This window comes from Halichoerus grypus, chromosome 4 (assembly GCF_964656455.1).
Source record: "Halichoerus grypus chromosome 4, mHalGry1.hap1.1, whole genome shotgun sequence".
Classification (NCBI taxonomy): Eukaryota; Metazoa; Chordata; class Mammalia; order Carnivora; family Phocidae; genus Halichoerus; species Halichoerus grypus.
The window spans coordinates 852,397-870,611 of NC_135715.1; the positions used below are offsets into that span (position 1 = coordinate 852,397).

An 18,215-nucleotide genomic window follows, 5' to 3' on the forward strand; every position below is an offset into this window, starting at 1 on the left:
CGGGGATGGGCCGGCACGTCGGTGTCAGACGGACGACGTCCGTGGTGCGGTCAGAACCGTAAGAGTCCGGGCGCCCGCCGGCTCAGTCGGGGGAGCGAGCGACTCCCGATCTCGGGGTTGGGAGTTCGAGCCCCACAGAGTGCAGAGATTGCTAAAGTAAGTAAGTTTAAAGAAAAAAAAAAAGAATTGTAACACTTAAAAATCCGAACTATGTTTAAACTCTCTGTGTTTCACTCAAAAGAATATTTCAGTCAACACTTAATCCCTTAAACGAGTCCTCCCTCCCGCAGGCCGTGGTGGTGCGCCTGCGCGTAGAGCGGCCGTGGCCCACCCCCCCCCTCCAGCGTGCGCCTGCGCGTAGAGCGGCCGTGGCCCCCCCCAGCGTGCGCCTGCGCGTAGAGCGGCCGTGGCCCCCCCCCAGCGTGCGCCTGCGCGTAGAGCGGCCGTGCCCCCCCCCCCCCCCAGCGTGCGCCTGCGCGTAGAGCCGGTCCCGGCTTCCCGGGGAACAGGTGTGCCGCTTCCGTAAGGAAGAGAGAGCGGGCGCTCAGGTGTACGCGGCGCTTGCGGCCGCCTGCTCTCGCTGGGGTCCGTGTGGTGCGCTCCGAGGGCAGGACGGTCTGGGGCCGACCGCGCTTCCGTGTCTGCTCGTGTGAGCCACGTGTCCACGAAGGCGGTGGACGGTGACCGGGTCTGCGCTCTCCAGCTTGGTCTCGGCCCTCCTTGGAGAAGCTGCTCTTCCGATTCGAGACGGAGGCGCCGCGACGCTGACGGCCCGCCGAGGGCCCGCGGGCGGCTTCCGGAGCAGATCGGACCGCCACCGCCGTGAACCGGGGCTCCCGGGCCCGGCGGGAGTCGCCCGCGGCGCAGCCTGTGGGAGGCCCGCCGCGTCCCGACCTCGTGCCCCTGAGCCCTCCCCTACAGCGCCTGCAGCCAGCGTTTCCCTCGGTCTCGCGGCCTGCGGGCCCCCGCCCCCATGCCCTGGGCGGCTGTGGCGTGGCCAGGGGGCTCGGAGAAGCAGCCCCGCTGAACAGGAGCTTCCCCGCTGTCCTTGGCTCTGCGGGCGGAGGACGGTTTGCGCCTGACCCAGAGCTATCGGGGAAGCAGCCCGTTTGGCTAAGAGCTTGGGTGCGCGGGGACGCGTGCTGGGACGGGAAGCTAGAGGCTGGCGGGTACTTGCTGAGCCCCCTCCGTGCGCCAGGGTCTGGCCGGGTGCTGCGGGTTGAGCAGGAAGCCGGACCGGGGCGGCGGCCGTGTGGGGCCAGGACCTCACCAGTCATCCCGCACAACGAACCAGCCTTCCAGGCAGAGTGCAAGTCAGGGAGCCGCGGAGAAGCCATCCGTCAGACACCAGGAGACCCAGGTGCCACGGCGGCCGGCCGGCGCGGGCGTGAAGCCGCTTTCCCACTGAGCTGTGAAGGCTGGCTCTGCGTCAGCTCAGGAGCCGGCAGGGTGGGACGGGGGAGCATCGCAGACGGAGGTAAAGGGTGGCAGGGGGCAGCCTCGCATTCCTGGACCTGCACCGGGGGGACGCAGGGGTGGGAGCGGGGCTCCAGGGCAGGAGCTGGGCACCAGGATGCAGACAGAAGGGCCAGGCCACAACTCCTGGGAAGCTTCTTAAAAGATGACTGTGTGGCCCTTTCTTTGTCCCTCCCTCCATCCTGCTGCCTCGGACACAGGTGTGATGGCTGGAGCTCTAAGTGCCATTCTGGAATACGAGGATAAGGGCCACTTGATGGAAGACTGAGCAGTGATGGCTGGAGTCATGCTCACCTTTCTTTCGTTTTATTCTTTTGCTCCTTCTGATTTCTTGTCATCGTGCCAGCCGCGTGACGCATTTACCAAAAGTGATATACAATGTCCACGTTCCACTTTACTGAGGGCATTTCTAGCTGCCCCTCTGATCCACAGCCCTTCCAGAACTGCAGTCCCACGGACCCCCTTTGGTGGAAGGTCCTGTGACTGTTCCGTGTTGCGGAAGATTGTGTACCGTGCCACAAACGGTCTGATGTCAGGCATGGGTCTCTTACAAACCACGCTGTCACCGGCACGACACAGTGAAGGTTCTGACCGCTGGAGGGACAGGACCCACTTGGTGTTCCCCAGTCCTGCTACTTGCTGTGTGGAGGGTGCGCTTGACGGGGCCGTGCGGGAGAGACAGGCGTGTGCCCCAGGGGTCAGAAGAGCGTCCCAGCACCACATTTAAAACATCAACAGAAAGAGGGGCGCCTGGGTGGCTCAGCTGGTTAACCGGCTGCAGCTGCCTTCGGCTCAGGTCCTGATCCTGGAGTCCCCGGGATCGAGTCCCACATCGGGCTCCCTGTTGGGGGCGGGGAGCCTCCTTCTCCCTCTAACCCTCCCCCCCCATGTGCTCTCTCTCTCATTCTCTCTCTCTCTCAAATAAATAAATAAAATCTTTAAAAAACAAAAACAAAACATCAGAGAGAGGTTAAAATAATTTTAATAATGTACTCATCTAACACAATAGATCCAAAATAGTATCATTTCAACACGCAATTTGTTTGAAGATTATAAATTCGGGTTTATGTTCTTATTTCTGTGTGTGCAGGAGGGTGGGGGCGCTGAGGGAGAGCAGGGCTGAGGGGCAGGTGTGCGGAGCAAGCTGGGTGGTGGCAGTTGTTGCGACCGGCTGTCAGCCCGCCGCTGGCTAGGCCCTGCGCGCCCATGGCCATCTGGGCGTCGCTCCAGGAGGACCCGCATGCGTCACTAATGAGAGAGACGGGAGGGCCCTTGCGGGCGAGCTCGGATCTCGCGGGTCACGCTGGAGAAAGCCCCACCTGCCCCCGTGGCCACAGGAAAGGCAGAGTCCGCGGAGCAGAGCCTCCCCCAGGGCTCGGACCGTCAGGACAGGGAGGCCCAGGAGCAGCACCACATGGCCCGCCAGGCTGCCGGCCCGCCACTGCCAAGGACGCGTCTGCAAACACGGGCCTGAGGACGTGGGGCTGCTGAGAACGGCCACCGGCCCTACAACGGCACAGATGGGGATTTCATTGGATCGATTCAGTGTCTTCACACCTCTTCGCCTCCGTGTCTTCCTGCCTGAGGCAAAGAGCTGAGGCCAGAGCGCCAGAGCCGGTGGGCCTCCCCGGAGTGAGGTCCCAGGAAACGGGGGCTGCTGGTGCCCTGCATGCAGCCCCCCGGGACAAGGCTTAGGCTGCCACATCGGCGGCGCTGGGCAGGGGATGCAGGCTGAGCCCGACAGTCACCCGGAGCTCACCCGCCAGGAGGGCAGGGGGTCCCGACAAGCCCCACTGCTGGGAGGAGAGCGGGTAAGGGGCAGCGTGATGGGGCCCCATCAGGGGGAGAAACCCGCGCCCATCGAGCAGAGCCTATAGGGGCTCGGGCCCACCCCGCGGGCACAGAGGCCTGACCCTGCGGCACCGACTGCCTGGAGCCCAGCGTGGAGGCCAGAGTGGCCGGAGGGGTCCCCGAGGCAGCTCAGCAAGCGTTTCTGTAAAGGGACCTAGTGGACCACAGCCCAGGGCCTCGCGCCACGTGACCAGTGGACCCAGGTGGCGTTTTGTAAGAACCAAGTGTGTCCTCCAACCCGAGAATCGCTCTCAACACCGCGGGGGGAGCTCACAGCCCATTCCGGTCCAACCGCACAATCCCCACCGACTCCCAGGGTGCTCTGCTCCAGAGAAACCACCTGTCCTGTCTGTGATGAAAAAGTCATTCCTCGGCGATGCTCTGAGACTCTGAATATCGTTCTTCTCGAGGATGTTCCCACCGGGGTTTGGTGTCCTCGGTGACCTGCCTCAACCAGCAATTCCTGTGGTGGCCCTAGCTGTGGGGCTGCCCCTACACAGAGCCCAAACCCACCGCCCTCCCGATGAGGCGGCTCCATCCCGCCACCGAACTCGGGCTCGGCCTGTGGAAGCCCCTCTGTGTTTGGGGGTGACTGTGACCCTTCACAGAACGGGTGGCCTCATTGGGATCGTCCTGCGACCTCTGCCTCTGTCTCAGGAGCAACGCTCACGCCCCGCTTTCTCCCCCTGTGGCTCCCGGGCCCCACCCCAGCCGCCGCTGCCTGTGTCCCCGAGGGACCAGCCTGGCGCAGTGCCGTGTGCTCGAGCGGCTCCTTCAGCTCCGTCCCCAGGCAGACAGCGCCCCTCGCGGGAGGTGAGCGGTGCGGGGAATGGGGGCGAGCAGATGAGCCCCATCGTGCCCCCCCACCTCCTCCAGAACGCAAACGAACTGAGTCTCCTTCTGGACGAGGGGATGAGTCGACCCGGGGAGGCAACGGGGCTCCCCTCGCTCTGTCCTGCCTCGGTCTCCCCCTCCGACGCACTCGGCAGCCCGGTCGCCGATCGGCGGCCAACAGAGATGGGAGCCGCGGCAGTGAAGGCCGCTCTCGCCGGTGGGTCTTCCGCCAGTTCTCCGGGCCCCAAACCACCGTTGAGCTGCTGACCGGCGCCGGGCGTGCGGCTGCCCAGAGAGCGGGGGAGCCGGCCTGCGCCGCTGGGGCCCCTCTCCGGAGGCCTCTGACCCACGCGGCCCTCGGCTTTCTCTGCTTTCCTCAGACCGGCTCTGGGAAACGGCGTCGCCGTTCACAAAGATTTTCCTAACCTTGCAATATCTACTGTTTACAAAACACTCTGCCCAGCTTGTGACATTTGGGGGCGTCTTCGTACTGGAACTTTGAAACTTTGCTTAGCGAAGTTACGCAAAACACAAACTGTGCAGGGCCATTTGGAAAACGCTCCGGGGCGGGTCTGGTCTGAGGTGACCCGTCGTGTTTTCTAAAGCACTTCGCTTCTCAGGGCCACTTAGTTGGGGGCCTGGAGCGCCGCGGACGGTGACGGGAAGGGCTTGCCACGTCCCTCCCACAGTCCCGCCCGCGCACCATGCCCTCGTGGGGTCACTGAGGGGCCGCGTCCACACTGATTTAACGCTGGGGGCTGGGGCGGCCAGCCCTGGGGGCGCAGGAGCTGCTCAGGGGGCGGCGGTGGCCCCGGCTGATTCCAGCGTGAGGCCAGAAGGGAGAAGCAGCTAAGTCCACGCAAAAGCGTCCCTGCCCATGAGAGGCTGTCGGAGAGCCTGCCCGCGAGGACGCGCTCCCGCCCCATCTCAGTGCTGGGACCCCCGCCCCACCTGATCCCTGCTCCCAGAACCTAGTTACTCCAAGTGTCCTGAGCCACGTGGCAGCCTCGGGCACTCAAAACCGGAAGCCCCCGCTGCGCACAGGAACGGCCCATCGCGGGTTTGGTCATCCCGGGGACCCCGATCCTACAAAGGATAGCGTTTCCCGAAGAAGCCCCCCAGCCCGGCGAGGGAACAGCAGGCTCTAGTGTTCCAAAGGAAAATTCTCCAGGGCAGAGCCAGAGAAAACCAGGACAAGGGATCCACGCAGACCTCGTCACCGCAGACGGGAGACCTGCTCCAGGCGCCGCCCATGTGAGCACAAACGAGACACCAGCGGGTCTTGAGGGAATGACTTTAATGGGGGTGGGGCGTAGGGTTCCCCGCGGGCACTGGGGCCGTGGCCCTGGCTTTCATGGATCTGTCGATCCACTTGAGGAAGTTGGTGACCTTGGTGTAGACCCCATACTTCCCTTTCCGTGCACATCCTTCTCCCCAGCTGACGATGCCGGTGACGAAGTAGGTGTCCTTGAACCGGGTGACGTGGGGGCCCCCGCTGTCCCCCTGGCAGGCGTCCTGGGGCTTCAAGTCGTAGCCGGCGCAGAACATGTTCTGGGTGATGCTGAAGCTGCTGGACAGCTTGCACGTGTTCCTGTCCACGTACGGTACCTCCATCATCTTGAGGGTCCTGGACGGGCGGCCCTTCTCATGGGTCTTCCCGAAGCCGCTGACGATGCCCGTCTTCTGTGTCATGAGCGTGGCCTCGGCCCAGTCCTTCTGGGGCAGGCAGGCGGGGGCCACGTTCCTGCGGAAGGTGATGGGCGTCTTCAGCTTGATGACGGCGATATCGAAGTCGTAGGTCTCCCTGACGAACCGGTTGTGCTTGATGATCATCTCCACCTCGTGCGCCACCTCGTCGCCCTCCTCCTTCTCCGTGTTCCGTTCACCTGCAAAGCGGCAAGGACATGGGGGGGCTCGGCTCAGGGTGGGCCGTGCGCTCACCTGCACGTTGCTGCTCAGAGCACCTGTTACTGTGTTTGTATGAAAAAGTGGAATATGGTCACTAGAAAATCTGAAAGACGAAGGGAAGCATGAAGCAAATAAAAGCGACCTCCAGTGTCGCTCCCCAGGGGCGACCACCGGTCACACTTCATAACCGTGGCCAGCGCCTCAGGCAGCATTTCCTGAGACTGTCGCGCGGCAGGGGTGCCGGCTCCGGACCCCGCGGTCGTCGGAGGCGGCGCTGCCGGTCGGGACGGGGATGTGCTGTGTCAATTCTCAGGGAATGAAAACACAAATTCAAAATGTCTCATTAATACTTTTAAAATTGATTACACACTGAAATAATATTTTGGATATATTGGATGATGAGATATCGCTAAGATTAATTTCATCTGGGAACTTTACCACCGTATCAGAGAGAACTAGCCATCACACGGTGGCTCATTTGCGGCTGGTAGAGAAGGACAGACATTACAAAATGTGACGGGCCACACTCCAGGCTCAGACTGTTGAGGAGGAGCTCTGGAAGCCTTCCTGGAGGAAGGGGCACTGAGGCGGGCTCACGGCACCGGGTCTGGACTGGAGCACGTCAGGGAGGAAACCCCCCCCCCGCTCTGTGACACCCCCCACCTGCGCCCTCAGGGTTCCGTTGTGTCAACCCATGTTTCCAGCTAGCAGCTCTGAAGATAAGTGCCAGGGGGCCCTGCAGGGCAGCGGAGGGCTCGTGCCGCCACTTACCTACCCTCACCGTGAATTTCTTGGCTTGTTGGAGACAGTGAGCCGCTGTGAGGACGTAGTACTTGCTCAGGATGGTGCCCCCGCAAAACCCCTCATTTTCCTCGTTGATGAGCAGAGCCTGCAAGGAGCACAACTGAGTCTGCCAGGTTGGGTCTGACTTGGAGAAGAGGATTGGGAGAGCTTTCCTCTCGGCCTCCCGGCCTGCGTCAGGGCCTCCCCCTACTGCCGTCCAGCCTGGAACCTGCAGACTCCTGAGAGTCCCAGGGGCGTTCAGCTGCCGGCCTCCCTCACTGTGGGGCTCGCGGTGGGGCGGTGGCCCCGGCCCCTGCCCAGCTGCCCCCCAGCCTGTGCCTGGACCCTGCGCGGGTTTGGGCAGCTCCTGTGCGTGGAGCAGCGCCCTGGTGGACTCAGCGGATGTTCGCCGAGGCCCCACCGAGTGCTGGCGAGGGCACCCGGGGAGCTTTCGGCTGCGCTTCCCCTGGCTTTCTGCGCCTGAGCCGCGGGCTCCCAGGACACGAGCAGTCGCACACCCTCCAGAGCTCCCGTAGAAACACGGTTTTCAACGTGAAAAACCTTTGCTATGTGGCTCTGAATTAGAGCCCAGACCAGGCAGGTGCCAGGCTTTGGGGACAACAGTTTCTGGTGTCGGGGCAGGTGTGCCCCCGTTCAAGGGCAGTGTCCTTGGAATCCATGTGGCTCCCCCTGGAGGTGACCTTCTCCCCGCCGGGACTGGAGAGGGAGGGAGGGAGGGAGCACCGGCAGCGCGGTTCGCACCACCCCTTCTCCCAGAGAGCGGGGCTTGCAAATCTGGAGAGGAGCCCTTTCTGCTTCTCCTGGGGAGTTCCACACCCTGCGAGCGAGTGGGCGGGAGTTCCTGGCTGGGGGCATATGCCGGTCAGTGGAACAGGGAACAACCTGAGGTTCTGAAAGAGCCCTTGAAGAACGCCGTGACTAGTGGGGAAACGGCTGCCGCCTTTCCCTGAGTCACCGATCGGCTCCTAAACCGGCTCTGGTGACCAGTGATGGAGAGTCAGGCTCCCCGTACCTGCACCCCACCTCTTCCTCCCAACACAGAGGGAGCCCAGGAGTCAGGAGTCCCCTGGACAGGACCCTGCTGCCCGGGCGCATCCCCCCCATCCTCTCTGCCTGCAACCAAAGCCACCGACATGCCACCCGGGTTAGGGGTGGGGGCAGCTCCTCTGGCTGCCTCCCCCACCCCGCGGCTGCCCCCCGCGGCTGCATGTGCGAGTCACACACCAACTCCAGCTGGGGTGGCTCGGGTGGGCTCGCGGCCCTTCCTGGATCTAGACGTGCACACGTCAGGGGATACAGCGGATCTCATGTCCTGCGCTCCACGCCCAGGGCCCCGTCGGAGCCACAACAGTTCTCTGTGAATGCACGCTGCCCGCAAGGTGACCGCACCCTGAATCGCTCCTCCCGGGCCTCCCGATAATTCAGGCAAACGCACGCCCATCGCGGAGCTTGGAGTGGGAGCAGGCTGAGCTCCTTTCTAAAGGTTGTTGGAGTTTTGCTTGTAGGTGAAGCCATTTTGGCTTCTAAACCCTAAACTTGAAGTTAGGATTGCCAGATAAGATAGAGGACACCCAGGTCAACCTGAATCAGATAAATAGCAAACAGTTTTTAGTGTAAATGTGTCCCCCGTAGTCTTTGGGACATACTCACATTAAAAATTGTTCATTGTTTATCTGAAGCTCAAAGCATAAGTCCTGTGTTGTTCTTTGCTAAATCGGGCAACCTTAGTCCAAATCAACAAGGGAAGAGGGATTTTTTTACCTTGGCAAACACACGGATGCGCTCTTCTCCGAATTACTACCTGCCTTGGCAGGATTTACATTTTGGTAAAAAATCTTTTTACCAGATTAGAGAGGAGGCAAGGGGAGTGACTCTTTCTGCTGGTGGTCAGAAGAGCAAGCCTAGGGCATGGCCGCGCCGGGCAGCGCTCTCCCCTGCCGACCTGAGCCTGCAGCCCGGCCAGTAGCCGTGGCGGGACTACCTCTTCTTTCGGTCTGTGCTTCACGGGCATGCAGATGGGGACGGATGGGGGGTGGGGAGGGACAGGGCCCACTTGTCATCTCCGCACTGCCCACCCCGGGGCAGCGGGGTGTGTCCACCGCCTGTGCCACCCCGGCCCGCTCCTCGGTCACCTGCCAGGGACATTCGCCGTCTTTGCAGTCCTGCCCACCCACGATCCGGACCACGCTTCTCGCATCCTCCTCATTGCTGGGGCCTGTCCCGTTGAAGGGCAGCAGGAACAGAGTGCTCTGGGTGGGAGGCAGATCCCCAGGGCCAGACCGCTCCTGCATGCTGGCTTCGGCTTCCGAGGGGCCCTCGCCGCTGTGAGTGGTCTCCGCTGACCTCTTCCGGCGCCCCATCGTGGTTTTCCCGCAGGGGAAAGGCTCTGAAAGGACGGGCCGGCTTCAGCAGAGCGAGAACCTCCCTGCCTCACAGGCACAACTCTCCCGACCTGACCTGGGGGAGGAGAGTGGGGGGAACAGTGGGGACCGCCGAGGGCCCGGGTTACAGGACGGAGGCCATTGTCACAGGCAGGGAATGTGTCCAGCTTCTGGAACACCCGAGACTCTGCACCCCGACCAGAGCTGTGGGTCAGGCAGGGGACCAGGCTTTGAGGAGCACATGGGGCCACCGTGAGAAGCAGATGGAGCTAAGAGAGAGAGGAGTGGCCTCTCAGAAGCTCTGGCCCAGGTGGGCCCTGCAGCGGTGAGGACCCCCTGCGTAGGTCCCCTCACTAGGCCATGCCCTCTGGGAGCCTCCGGGCCAGACTCAACGGCCCGGCTCTCATTACAGAGAAAAAACTAAAGCCCACCGCTTGGGGCCTGCCCAACCTGCTCATTCTTGGGGGTCCGTGGTACCCCTTGCAGCTCCTGCACCCCCCAAGTCCACGGCCCTGATAGCCCATGCTGCCCTACACCTGCTCACTCCCAGCCGTCCAGGGCGACAGGGTGTGCCTCGGCCACAAGCACGTCGTGGCTCCTCAGGGCTGGCACTACCCTGCCTTCACCGGCACCCGGGGAGCTGGCAGTCCCGCTGGCCCCAGTCCTCAGCTCCCAGAACCAGCGGGACGCTGGCGGGCCCGCCCCTCTGGCCCACAGCTCCTACCTGTGGAGACGCAGGACTTGCCGTTGTCCCCGAGGACGTACCCGCTGGCGCAGGAGCATACCACCGAGCTCCGTTCCTCCCTGCAGAACTGCTCGCAGTCCCCGTTATCCACGCTGCACAGCTTCCGCGTGGCTGCAGGACACGACAGCCTGGGGAACCTGAGGCCACACCTAGCCCGGAGGAGGGACGGCAGCACCAGGAGCCCATCCACGCACCCGCCAACCCCACAGGGGACCCGACCGCTGCAGCAAAGGGCCAGGACCACGTGGCCGATGCCTCTGAACTGGGCCCAAGCAAACAGGACAGGCACCCAGAGCAGGCGAGGGGCTGGGGTCCACTCCTCCGTGTCCACGCTGCTCCCGCCCCACCACTCCCCAGACCACGTGGGGACGGCATGGTGTCTGCAGCGCCCTGGGTGCCAGACTTCCAGAAGGTCCTGCAGAAAGCCCAGCACGCCCCCGGAGGGCCCTGGACGCTGGCGGGTCACAAATTCAGCCCTCAGAAGGGCACGCGCCCCTCCCCACAGCCGCAGGCCCGGTGTGCACAGGCCGCATGCACGAGGACGGGCCCTGGGGCTAGGTGCTCAGGCAGGGACGGGCCGCATGGCCACGGGCCAGTCCACTGAGCCTGGAGGATCCCCCCGCCAGAATAAAGGGGCCGGAACACATCTCAGAGACTGGGGTCCCGGCTCCGGTGCGGCAGCGGGAGGGACGGGCGGGGGCGCGTGCTGGACTCAGGCCACCTGGCACGTCACGGGACGCTCTCGACACTGAGAGGCCGTGGAGCTTCCGGCGGCTTCGAGGCTGGGCCGAGCACGCCACACCCAGCCCCCAACTCACGTCACTGACGCCACCACGGCAATTTACCTTACGTTCCGCATTTGGGTTTGGATGATGAAATAATTACAGTGAGAAGATCAACGTTAGCGCAGCTTTAGAAATGACGCACGGTGGCTCGGGGCTGAGCCACGCGGGGAGCCGCAGAGGCGGCTCTGGGCTTTGGGCAGCGGGATTCGCAGCTGACAGTCCCCAAGGGAACCAGCCCAAAAAATGCAAGCCAAGAGCGCACTCTGCAGATTACAAAGGAAGTTCCCCGGGAGAAGTGTGGGTCTTCCTGTATTAGGGGGAAGCTGGCCTAAGACAAATCTAATTTCTATTAAATTAATCACCATATCAGGAAAACTCTCAGTGACTTTTTCATGTAGAATTCATTAAATGTATCACATTTTTATAATTGGACAATCCCGGACGGTTTGGAATTGACATTCGCACTAACAGACGTGAGTGGAGGGTGGTGATTCAGAGCCGCTGCCGGGACCGCAAGGAATCCCGTAGCCGGTGAGGGGGAGCGCCACCCCGGCAGAGAAACGGCCCCATCTCGTCTCTGAGTTATGGGCCCAGCGCTCCACGAATGTGCCACAAGCCCCTGAGAGGAAGGGACGTGGCTGCGTGTCTCTCACCATACCCTAAAACCGAGCAGATTGTAGGAGACATTGGGCTCTAACTTTACTGCATCTGCTGTTCCTACATGGCACAGCATGTGGGAGCGTAGACTCAAAATCAGGAGGAACCCGAGACTGTTTCCCTGGGAGGTTTGGCTCCTTCCCTGGTTCCTGATGTCAGGTGAGCCCGAGCTGAAGGGACACCGGGAAGAGAACTCACACAATTCACAGTTTTTGCCTTCGTATCCTTCCGAGCAGGTGCACGTGTACTCCCCGAGGCCGTCTGTGCACTGGCCCTCGTTCTGGCAAGGACTGCTCTCACACTGGTCGCCGTCTGCGGAGACAGGGTTTGGGAACCCAGCTTGCAGGCAGCTCCCATGATGGTGGAAATGGCTTTGCGCTGTTGATCTTGGCACGTGCTGTTCAGATAGCTTGAATAAACCTGAAATCTTCCTGTCTCCCTGTAAACATTTCTCCCATCTGGACCTCATTTTACCCCCACCTTCTGCGGCTCTACGTACGTGATGCTCTTATCTAACTGGGCCATTGATAAGCTTTTCTATTTCTGCGGAGATGTTTGGCAGTGTGTTTTCAACAGAGTGAGGAGCTCTGGGCTCTGGGCTGGTGACCGTGTGGGACCAGCTGGGAGGTCAGAGGGCGGGGGATTCCCTGACACTTATTTCTAGGCTCAGCACTGACAAGGCCCGTGTTTGGGGGCCTCTTCCCAGGTGGTCTGGAGGTAAAATCAGAATGCAAACATTACTGTCCAGCACTAACATGGAACTTCACATTTCTTGGTGCATTTGGACAATCTAATTTAGAGACAGGTCCAGTGGCCATTTTGAGAAATTTGAAAAGTGTTACCAGAATGAGACATGAGTCATGATTTATACCATCTCATAAGCTGCAAACATTCAATCTTCTTAGAAGACCTAATCTTTCAGACTCTATTCTTTGTTTCTACCTAATACCTTGGATTAAGAAAATTATCATAGAGTTTGGTACTCCTCAAGTGAGAGTGAACTAATTAAATCTACATTTAAGTAAGTAACAAAACTAGAATTAGCATAAAGTTACAAAAAATAATTTCACAATAACTGTTATGAAAACACTCAGAGAGGAAAAGTCTTAGGTGAGTAAGAAATAAGCAGGAGTGGAAAGGAAATTCAAGAAGTAGTTTCAAAAACTCAAATACAATCTCTCTCTATTTCAATGTCTGAATGAACCCCACTCAACATTAAAATAGAAAACATCTCACCTTTGTATTTATTCCAGAATTCAGTCTAAAAGGGGAAAGAAGATTTTAAAATACATTAGGGAAAAGACAGACATTTCACACAACCACGACGCTCTGCCTGAGTGGGGTGCTTTCCCAAACGGAGGCCTTTCCTGGCGTCTTTGCTGTGGGGCTCCGCAGCCTAAGAGGGAAGTTTTCAGATCTGCTGTGTCTGCACAGATGGGACTTTGGTCATCCTAGATGCACCAGCTCTGTTGAATGTTGAAAAACTATTTTTAAGTTAATCACTGAGGAATGGATTATACCAGAAGTGGTTTGCTCTGTTTGCTATACCCAAGCGGATCAATGAATGGTTTTGAGTTAAGATATCTGGGTCAAAGATTCAATAAGGGATCAGATGCTTGGTGAATAATCATGTTAAATTGAAAAAATGGTAATTGGTGATTAGGTTAAAAGAGGGCACCAAAAGCCTATATTACACTAAAAAAATGTTCATGGTCTTAAAAATCATTTTTGCTGTGTTCCGTAGTTTGAACAGTGTACAACCCCCCCGCCCCAACTTCAGGTGCAACCTCAGGATGTGGTCTTAATGGAAATAGGGTGTGGGCAGTTGTGATTAAGGTTGGAGAGGAGACCCCACGGGCTCAGGGCTGACACTGAGTGCTCTCAGGAGAGATGGAAAGGGCACGAGAGCCGCACGCGGAGACGGAGCAGAGCCTGAGGGATGTGCCCACGAGGCAAGGAGGGCCCAGGACCCCTGGCAGCGCCCAACACTCGGAGAGGGACGGGCGTGGAGCTCGTTCTCCCACAGACCTCCGAAAGGAACCTTTCCACTTTCACTGTTTGTGGGCCCTGATCCTGGGCGCCCAGGGAAGCTACATTTTCATAGGGACCAAGGTCGGAATGACTCGGCAGAACCTCAGGGCACGGGCTCTGTTGCTGCCCCCAGCACACATCGTACTTCGTTAGCAGATAACCGAAAAGACTAAACTAAAGACAAACTAAAGAGAAGAGTAAAAGCCTCCCTGGGGCTCCTGGGCGGCTCAGTCGGTCAAGCCTCAGACTCTTGATCTCAGCTCAGGTCTTGATCTCAGGGTCCTGAGTTCAAGCCCTGCGTTGAGCTCCATGCTTGGAGCCTACTTTAAAAAAAAAAAAAAAAATATATATATATATATATATATAATTAAGAGTAAACGTCTTCCTAAGTTCCCATACCTCTGAAGCCTACAACTTTGCACATACTAAAAGCATAAGATAAAGTTTGGAATTTTCTGGAATGTTCTTCATGATGATCTGTAATTCTTGAAGTAACAAGAAGCATATATAACCCTGTATTAAACATTCCTTCCCCGGAGCTCTCTCCTCTTTGGGAAGGTTGTGTATCCTGGGCAGCGGTCCTCACCTGGGCGCAAACAAGACTCTATTCCTTTTTATTTGTAAAGAAGTTCTAAAGGGTTTGTTCATTCCGTGTTGACACCTGCTAACACCTTGATTTGGACTTGCGGCCTCCAGGACCGTGCGAGTTCTAAGACACCCGGTGTGTGGTGCTTTCCAGAAGCCTCAGGAAACTCAGACACTGTCTCTTTAAAATTTCAGTGAGAAAAGAATCACACAGCAAAAAACAACTATTTTGGTGTACAATTCTGTGAAATCCAACACGCCCGCATTTGTGCCACCACGACCACAGTCAAGACACAGAACAGCTCCAGCCCCCCAACACTCACAGCCCACGGCAGCCGCACCCCCAGAGCCACAAATCTGCTCTTCGTCCCGGCCGCGACTTCTGAGCCCCTCGCACAACCTGGGGAGACCGGCTCCTTCACTCGGCACAGCGCCTCCGAAACTCACCCCAGCACCGTGCGCACCAGCGGCTTGTCCCATTGCCGAGGGGAATGCCGCCACCGTGGATCCAGGGGCCACCCAAACAAGGACACCGGCATCACCGCTAGTTTGGGGCGATGGTGACTGGTTATAGACGTTCACACCCAGGTGTCCGTGTGAGCAGGGTCCGCGCTCAGGAGTGGGGTTGCGGGGTCAGAGGGCAATGGCGTTAGGAGACGTGGTCCAGCAGCGTCCGGGCCCCCGCACCTGCCCGGCGCGGGTCCCGTCGGTGGTTTCCAGCCTGCAGGGGGGCGTCCGCGCTCCTGTAAGGGCCCAGGAGGTCGCGAGTCTGCTGCGCGCACTTGCCAACGGGGCGTCCGCCCTTGTGACGGGTCTGTTCACGTCTTCCGATCCGTGGCGTCAGTCGGTCATTGATGCTCTTCGGCTGAGTGTGCGAGTTCCTCATGTATTCTGAATACAGATCCTTTGTTGGGTGTGCGGTTGGCAAGCGTTTTCTTAGTTAATAGCTTGTATCTTTATTCTTCAAGATTTTTCACAGAGCACGTCTTAAATCTTGAGTAAAGTCTCATTTACCCATTTTCTCTTTGATGGGTTATGGTTTTGATGTTGTGTCTAAGAAATTTTGCCTAATTCCGTGTCATGACAATTTTCGCCCTGAGGTTTTATGTTTTACCTTTAGATCTATGATCATTTTGAGTTAATTTTTGTTCCGTTGTGAGGTTTAGGTCAAAGTTGACCTTTTCTGTATGGAGATAGGCAGTTGTCCCAATATCATCAGTTGAAAAAGACAATTCTTCCTTCATTGAGTTGTTTATGAACCTTTGTCAGATAGCAATTGGCCATATTTTCATGGGTCAATTTATGGACTTTCTAGTCTATCCCATTGATTTCTGTATCTGTCCCTTTCCCGAAACACACACTAATGCGTCTGCGGTTAGCGTAGCTTCAAGTCACGGAGCGTGATTCCTCTCCTTTCTCAGAATTGTTTCAGCTACTCTGATTTCTTTGCTTTTCCATACTTCCAAATTTAGAATCGGTTCGTCTCTGTCTGACGGAATGTTCACTGGCAACGCATTAACTCTACAAGCGCAGCTCCTCGGGTGTCCACGTCAAGTACGGCGGCGGCCGTGGATTTGGGCAAAACCCGCCGGCTCCGTGTCCTGGTGTGCGGCCCAGCCCAGGGAGGCGTGACTCAGGCCGTGAATCATTTTTAAACGAACACCTTACCTTTCAGAGTTGGTTTAACAAAACCTCTGGATGGCCTCACGGCCCTCCTACCAGATGGGACCTCACGCTGCCCTCAGTCGCCCCCACCGCCCCCCGCGGGACAGGTGGCGGAGGAGGACTGCCCTCTCCCCACCCAGCACACACGGGGGGCCCGGGGCTGCTCTGTCCCGGCCTCCACCTGGGGAGCCCCTGCCGCAGGGCGCCTGCGCACCAGCCCTTACCGTCTTGGCGGTGTCCTCAAAGACTTCGCGGGCCTCCTCGAAGGAGCACGTCTCCTCCATACACTCTCTTTCCAGGTTCCCTTTCTTCATCTCTTCCCAAAACGAGTTCGCCCTGCGGACCCGCCCCAGGACGCTGCTGGCGCGCTCCGGGCTGAGGAACACTAGCGACAGGCAGGGACTTGTCGCCCGGAGGGCCTCAGCAGCGGCCTGCTCTCCCCCTGCAGGATCTGCTCACCCCTGCGCTGCAAGAGGGCCCCTTCCTCGCATCCACCTCCCTCGTGACCCCACAAGTGACCAGGCCCCAGGTGCCCCCAGCCCCCCTGCACGGCCCGCAGAGCTTCACGTGGCCACCCAAGCCCTCCCTCACCTCTCCCTGCCCTGGGGTCCTGGGGTTGCCACCTCCCGGTCCCCCCGCCTGCGCCTGGCCCACCACCCTTCCAGGGCTCAACTCCCGTTAAGGGGGAGCCACGGTGCCATTGTGAGCAAGCTTTTACCAAGTCCTAGGACACACATACACACAAAACAGCACTTTCAAGAAATAGTACTTACTACAACATTTCTACTTGATTTCTGTTCCATTTCACTTAAAAACCCACTGAATTGGTCTGTGACTCTCAAATGAGTCATGACCTGCCGGCTGAAATATCTTGGATCCAAGAGCCTCGGGGCTCCTCCTCGCTGAGGCTGGGTCGCCCACGCTCTGCTGGCTCTCCACGGAGGCCCTGAGGCCCCGGGGCCCTTTCTCACCCTGCACCCCGTCTGCCTTCTTTCCTGCCCTCACAGAGGCTCTTCCTGGTGGGGACCTGCGTCCCGAGCTCCGTCCTCCCCTCTCTGCAGGGCCGGCGGCCTGCCCTCTGCTCAGAGCGCCCACTCCCCACGTGCAGAGCCGGACACCGGACCCGGCAGCCAGGCAGCCGAGCTTCAGACGCAGCTCCATCACCTGCTACTTAAAGCTGACACAAGGGGTCACTCCCTGCGTCTCAGAGTTGTGTGAGTTTGAGGCTGGGACACACAGGTACTCACTAAACCTTAGCTTCACTCCCGTCTCAGATCGCTTTCCCTTCCAAGGCGACACCGAGCTCAAACTTGTCTGTGGACACCCCATCACCCCAAAGGTCTGCCGCGCTACCGAGCACGCAGGTCCCTCCCTGCTCCGATCTTCTCCCCCCTTCTCACTTCCCACCGCCTCCTTGTCCTTCCACACCGGGTCCCCTCAGGCTCCGGCCCTCCCCTCCATCCAGGGCACGAACAGCCCCCGGGATGCCACTCCCCTGCCCTCTCCTCTGCCTTTGCTCTGCTTGCCCCCCTTCTGGGTCTCTTCTCTCTGGACAGCCTAGGGCCTGGAAGGTGCAGAAACCCCTCTCTGTCCAGCCTTGAACCGGGCACCCCCTTTCCTGACCAAGCCAGCCTGAGGGTGGAGGCACCAGCTTCTGTCTCATTCTCTTTCCGCCATGGAAGCTCCTCTCTGCTGTGATCCCCCCGGGCCCGCCCCAGCTCGCTCTGGCCGCGGAGGGGGCACGTCTCTCTGTCTCTCTTGGTCTCTCCCTCCTTCTCTGTCCACGAGCTTCTGTGTGCGACCGCTGGTCTGCCGTCTGACTCCCCACCCACGAGGAGGGAGGCACGCCTGGCCCTGGGCTACCCTTGGCTGAGGCCACCAGGCCCGGCCATGTCACAGCACGGGCTGGGCACCACTCTCCCCACTGTGGAGATTCGGGGCATCACCCTGACTCCCGCCGTCCCTCCTCCTCCCCGGGGGCCATCTCTGCAGTGTGCAGGACGAGGGGGCACTTACCACTGCCCCCCGGCAGCAGGAGTCCGGCCAGGGAGGCGCCGAGCAGGACGAGGCACAGTGGGCCCGCCATGGTGTGGCCAAGGACAGCGCGTCCGTCCCGCTGTGACAGGTCTCTGGGGCAAGGTTCAGTCACCCTGGCTCCAGGCGGCTGGTCGTCTTTCTCTTATCACTGCCTCCTGATTGGAGCCTGGGCCGCGAGAGGGCCGGGGGGCAGGTGACCGCGCGGGGCCATGGCCGCCCTGCCCCTGCAGCCCTGGGGAGGTCCGGCGGGCCTCGTCCTCCTCAGCTACCGCGCCCGGAGGGGCACAGGGAGGGTTAGGAGACGATAAAAGCGTCATTTCATAGTTTCCAGGTGTTCTGTCTGCTCTTGTTTCGTCCTCACGAGCATGATGAGAGCCAAGTGTCGTTTCCCGTCTGTCCTCCAGGTGCAGAGTGTCAGCCCACGGCCGTCTGACGCACACGTGGGGCTCGAACCAG

General features: G+C 59.5%; 1 protein-coding gene and 1 long non-coding RNA gene across 4 annotated transcripts; one reads left to right on the plus strand and one right to left on the minus strand.

Annotated features, from left to right (window-relative positions):
• Window positions 1–469: 469 nt before the first annotated feature.
• Window positions 470–2,514, plus strand: LOC118522396 (uncharacterized). Its single transcript, XR_013446820.1, has 2 exons — window positions 470–1,477; window positions 1,677–2,514. It is a non-coding gene; the product is annotated as an uncharacterized LOC118522396 (long non-coding RNA).
• Window positions 2,515–5,410: 2,896 nt separating this feature from the next.
• Window positions 5,411–18,103, minus strand: F10 (coagulation factor X). Of its 3 annotated transcripts, none has more exons than XM_036071387.2 (8): window positions 17,739–17,891; window positions 15,947–16,107; window positions 12,678–12,702; window positions 11,640–11,753; window positions 9,979–10,110; window positions 9,006–9,259; window positions 6,841–6,958; window positions 5,411–6,047 (listed from the first exon to the last, which is right to left on the minus strand). In XM_036071387.2, the coding sequence occupies exons 1-8, from the start codon at window positions 17,806–17,808 to the stop codon at window positions 5,458–5,460; spliced, it is 1,464 nt and encodes a 487-aa protein (XP_035927280.1). In that variant the 5' UTR covers window positions 17,809–17,891; the 3' UTR covers window positions 5,411–5,457. The 3 variants fall into 3 exon arrangements, with proteins under 3 accessions (XP_035927280.1, XP_077926195.1, XP_035927281.1); XM_078070069.1 differs by having other exon boundaries at window positions 15,947–16,058; window positions 17,739–17,859; XM_036071388.2 differs by having other exon boundaries at window positions 5,841–6,047; window positions 6,845–6,958; window positions 17,739–18,103.
• Window positions 18,104–18,215: the final 112 nt, after the last annotated feature.

Excerpts from the sequence above, each read along its gene's own strand:
- F10 (XM_036071387.2), bottom strand. The coding sequence starts at position 17,808 with ATGGCGGGCCCACTGTGCCTCGTCCTGCTCGGCGCCTCCCTGGCCGGA. Across the intron at positions 12,703-15,946 it reads TTGAGGACACCGCCAAGACG|ACTGAATTCTGGAATAAATA; the intron begins GTAAGGGCTGGT and ends TTCCCCTTTTAG. Across the intron at positions 10,111-11,639 it reads AGGCAAAAACTGTGAATTGT|CCACGCGGAAGCTGTGCAGC; the intron begins GTGAGTTCTCTT and ends CGTGTCCTGCAG.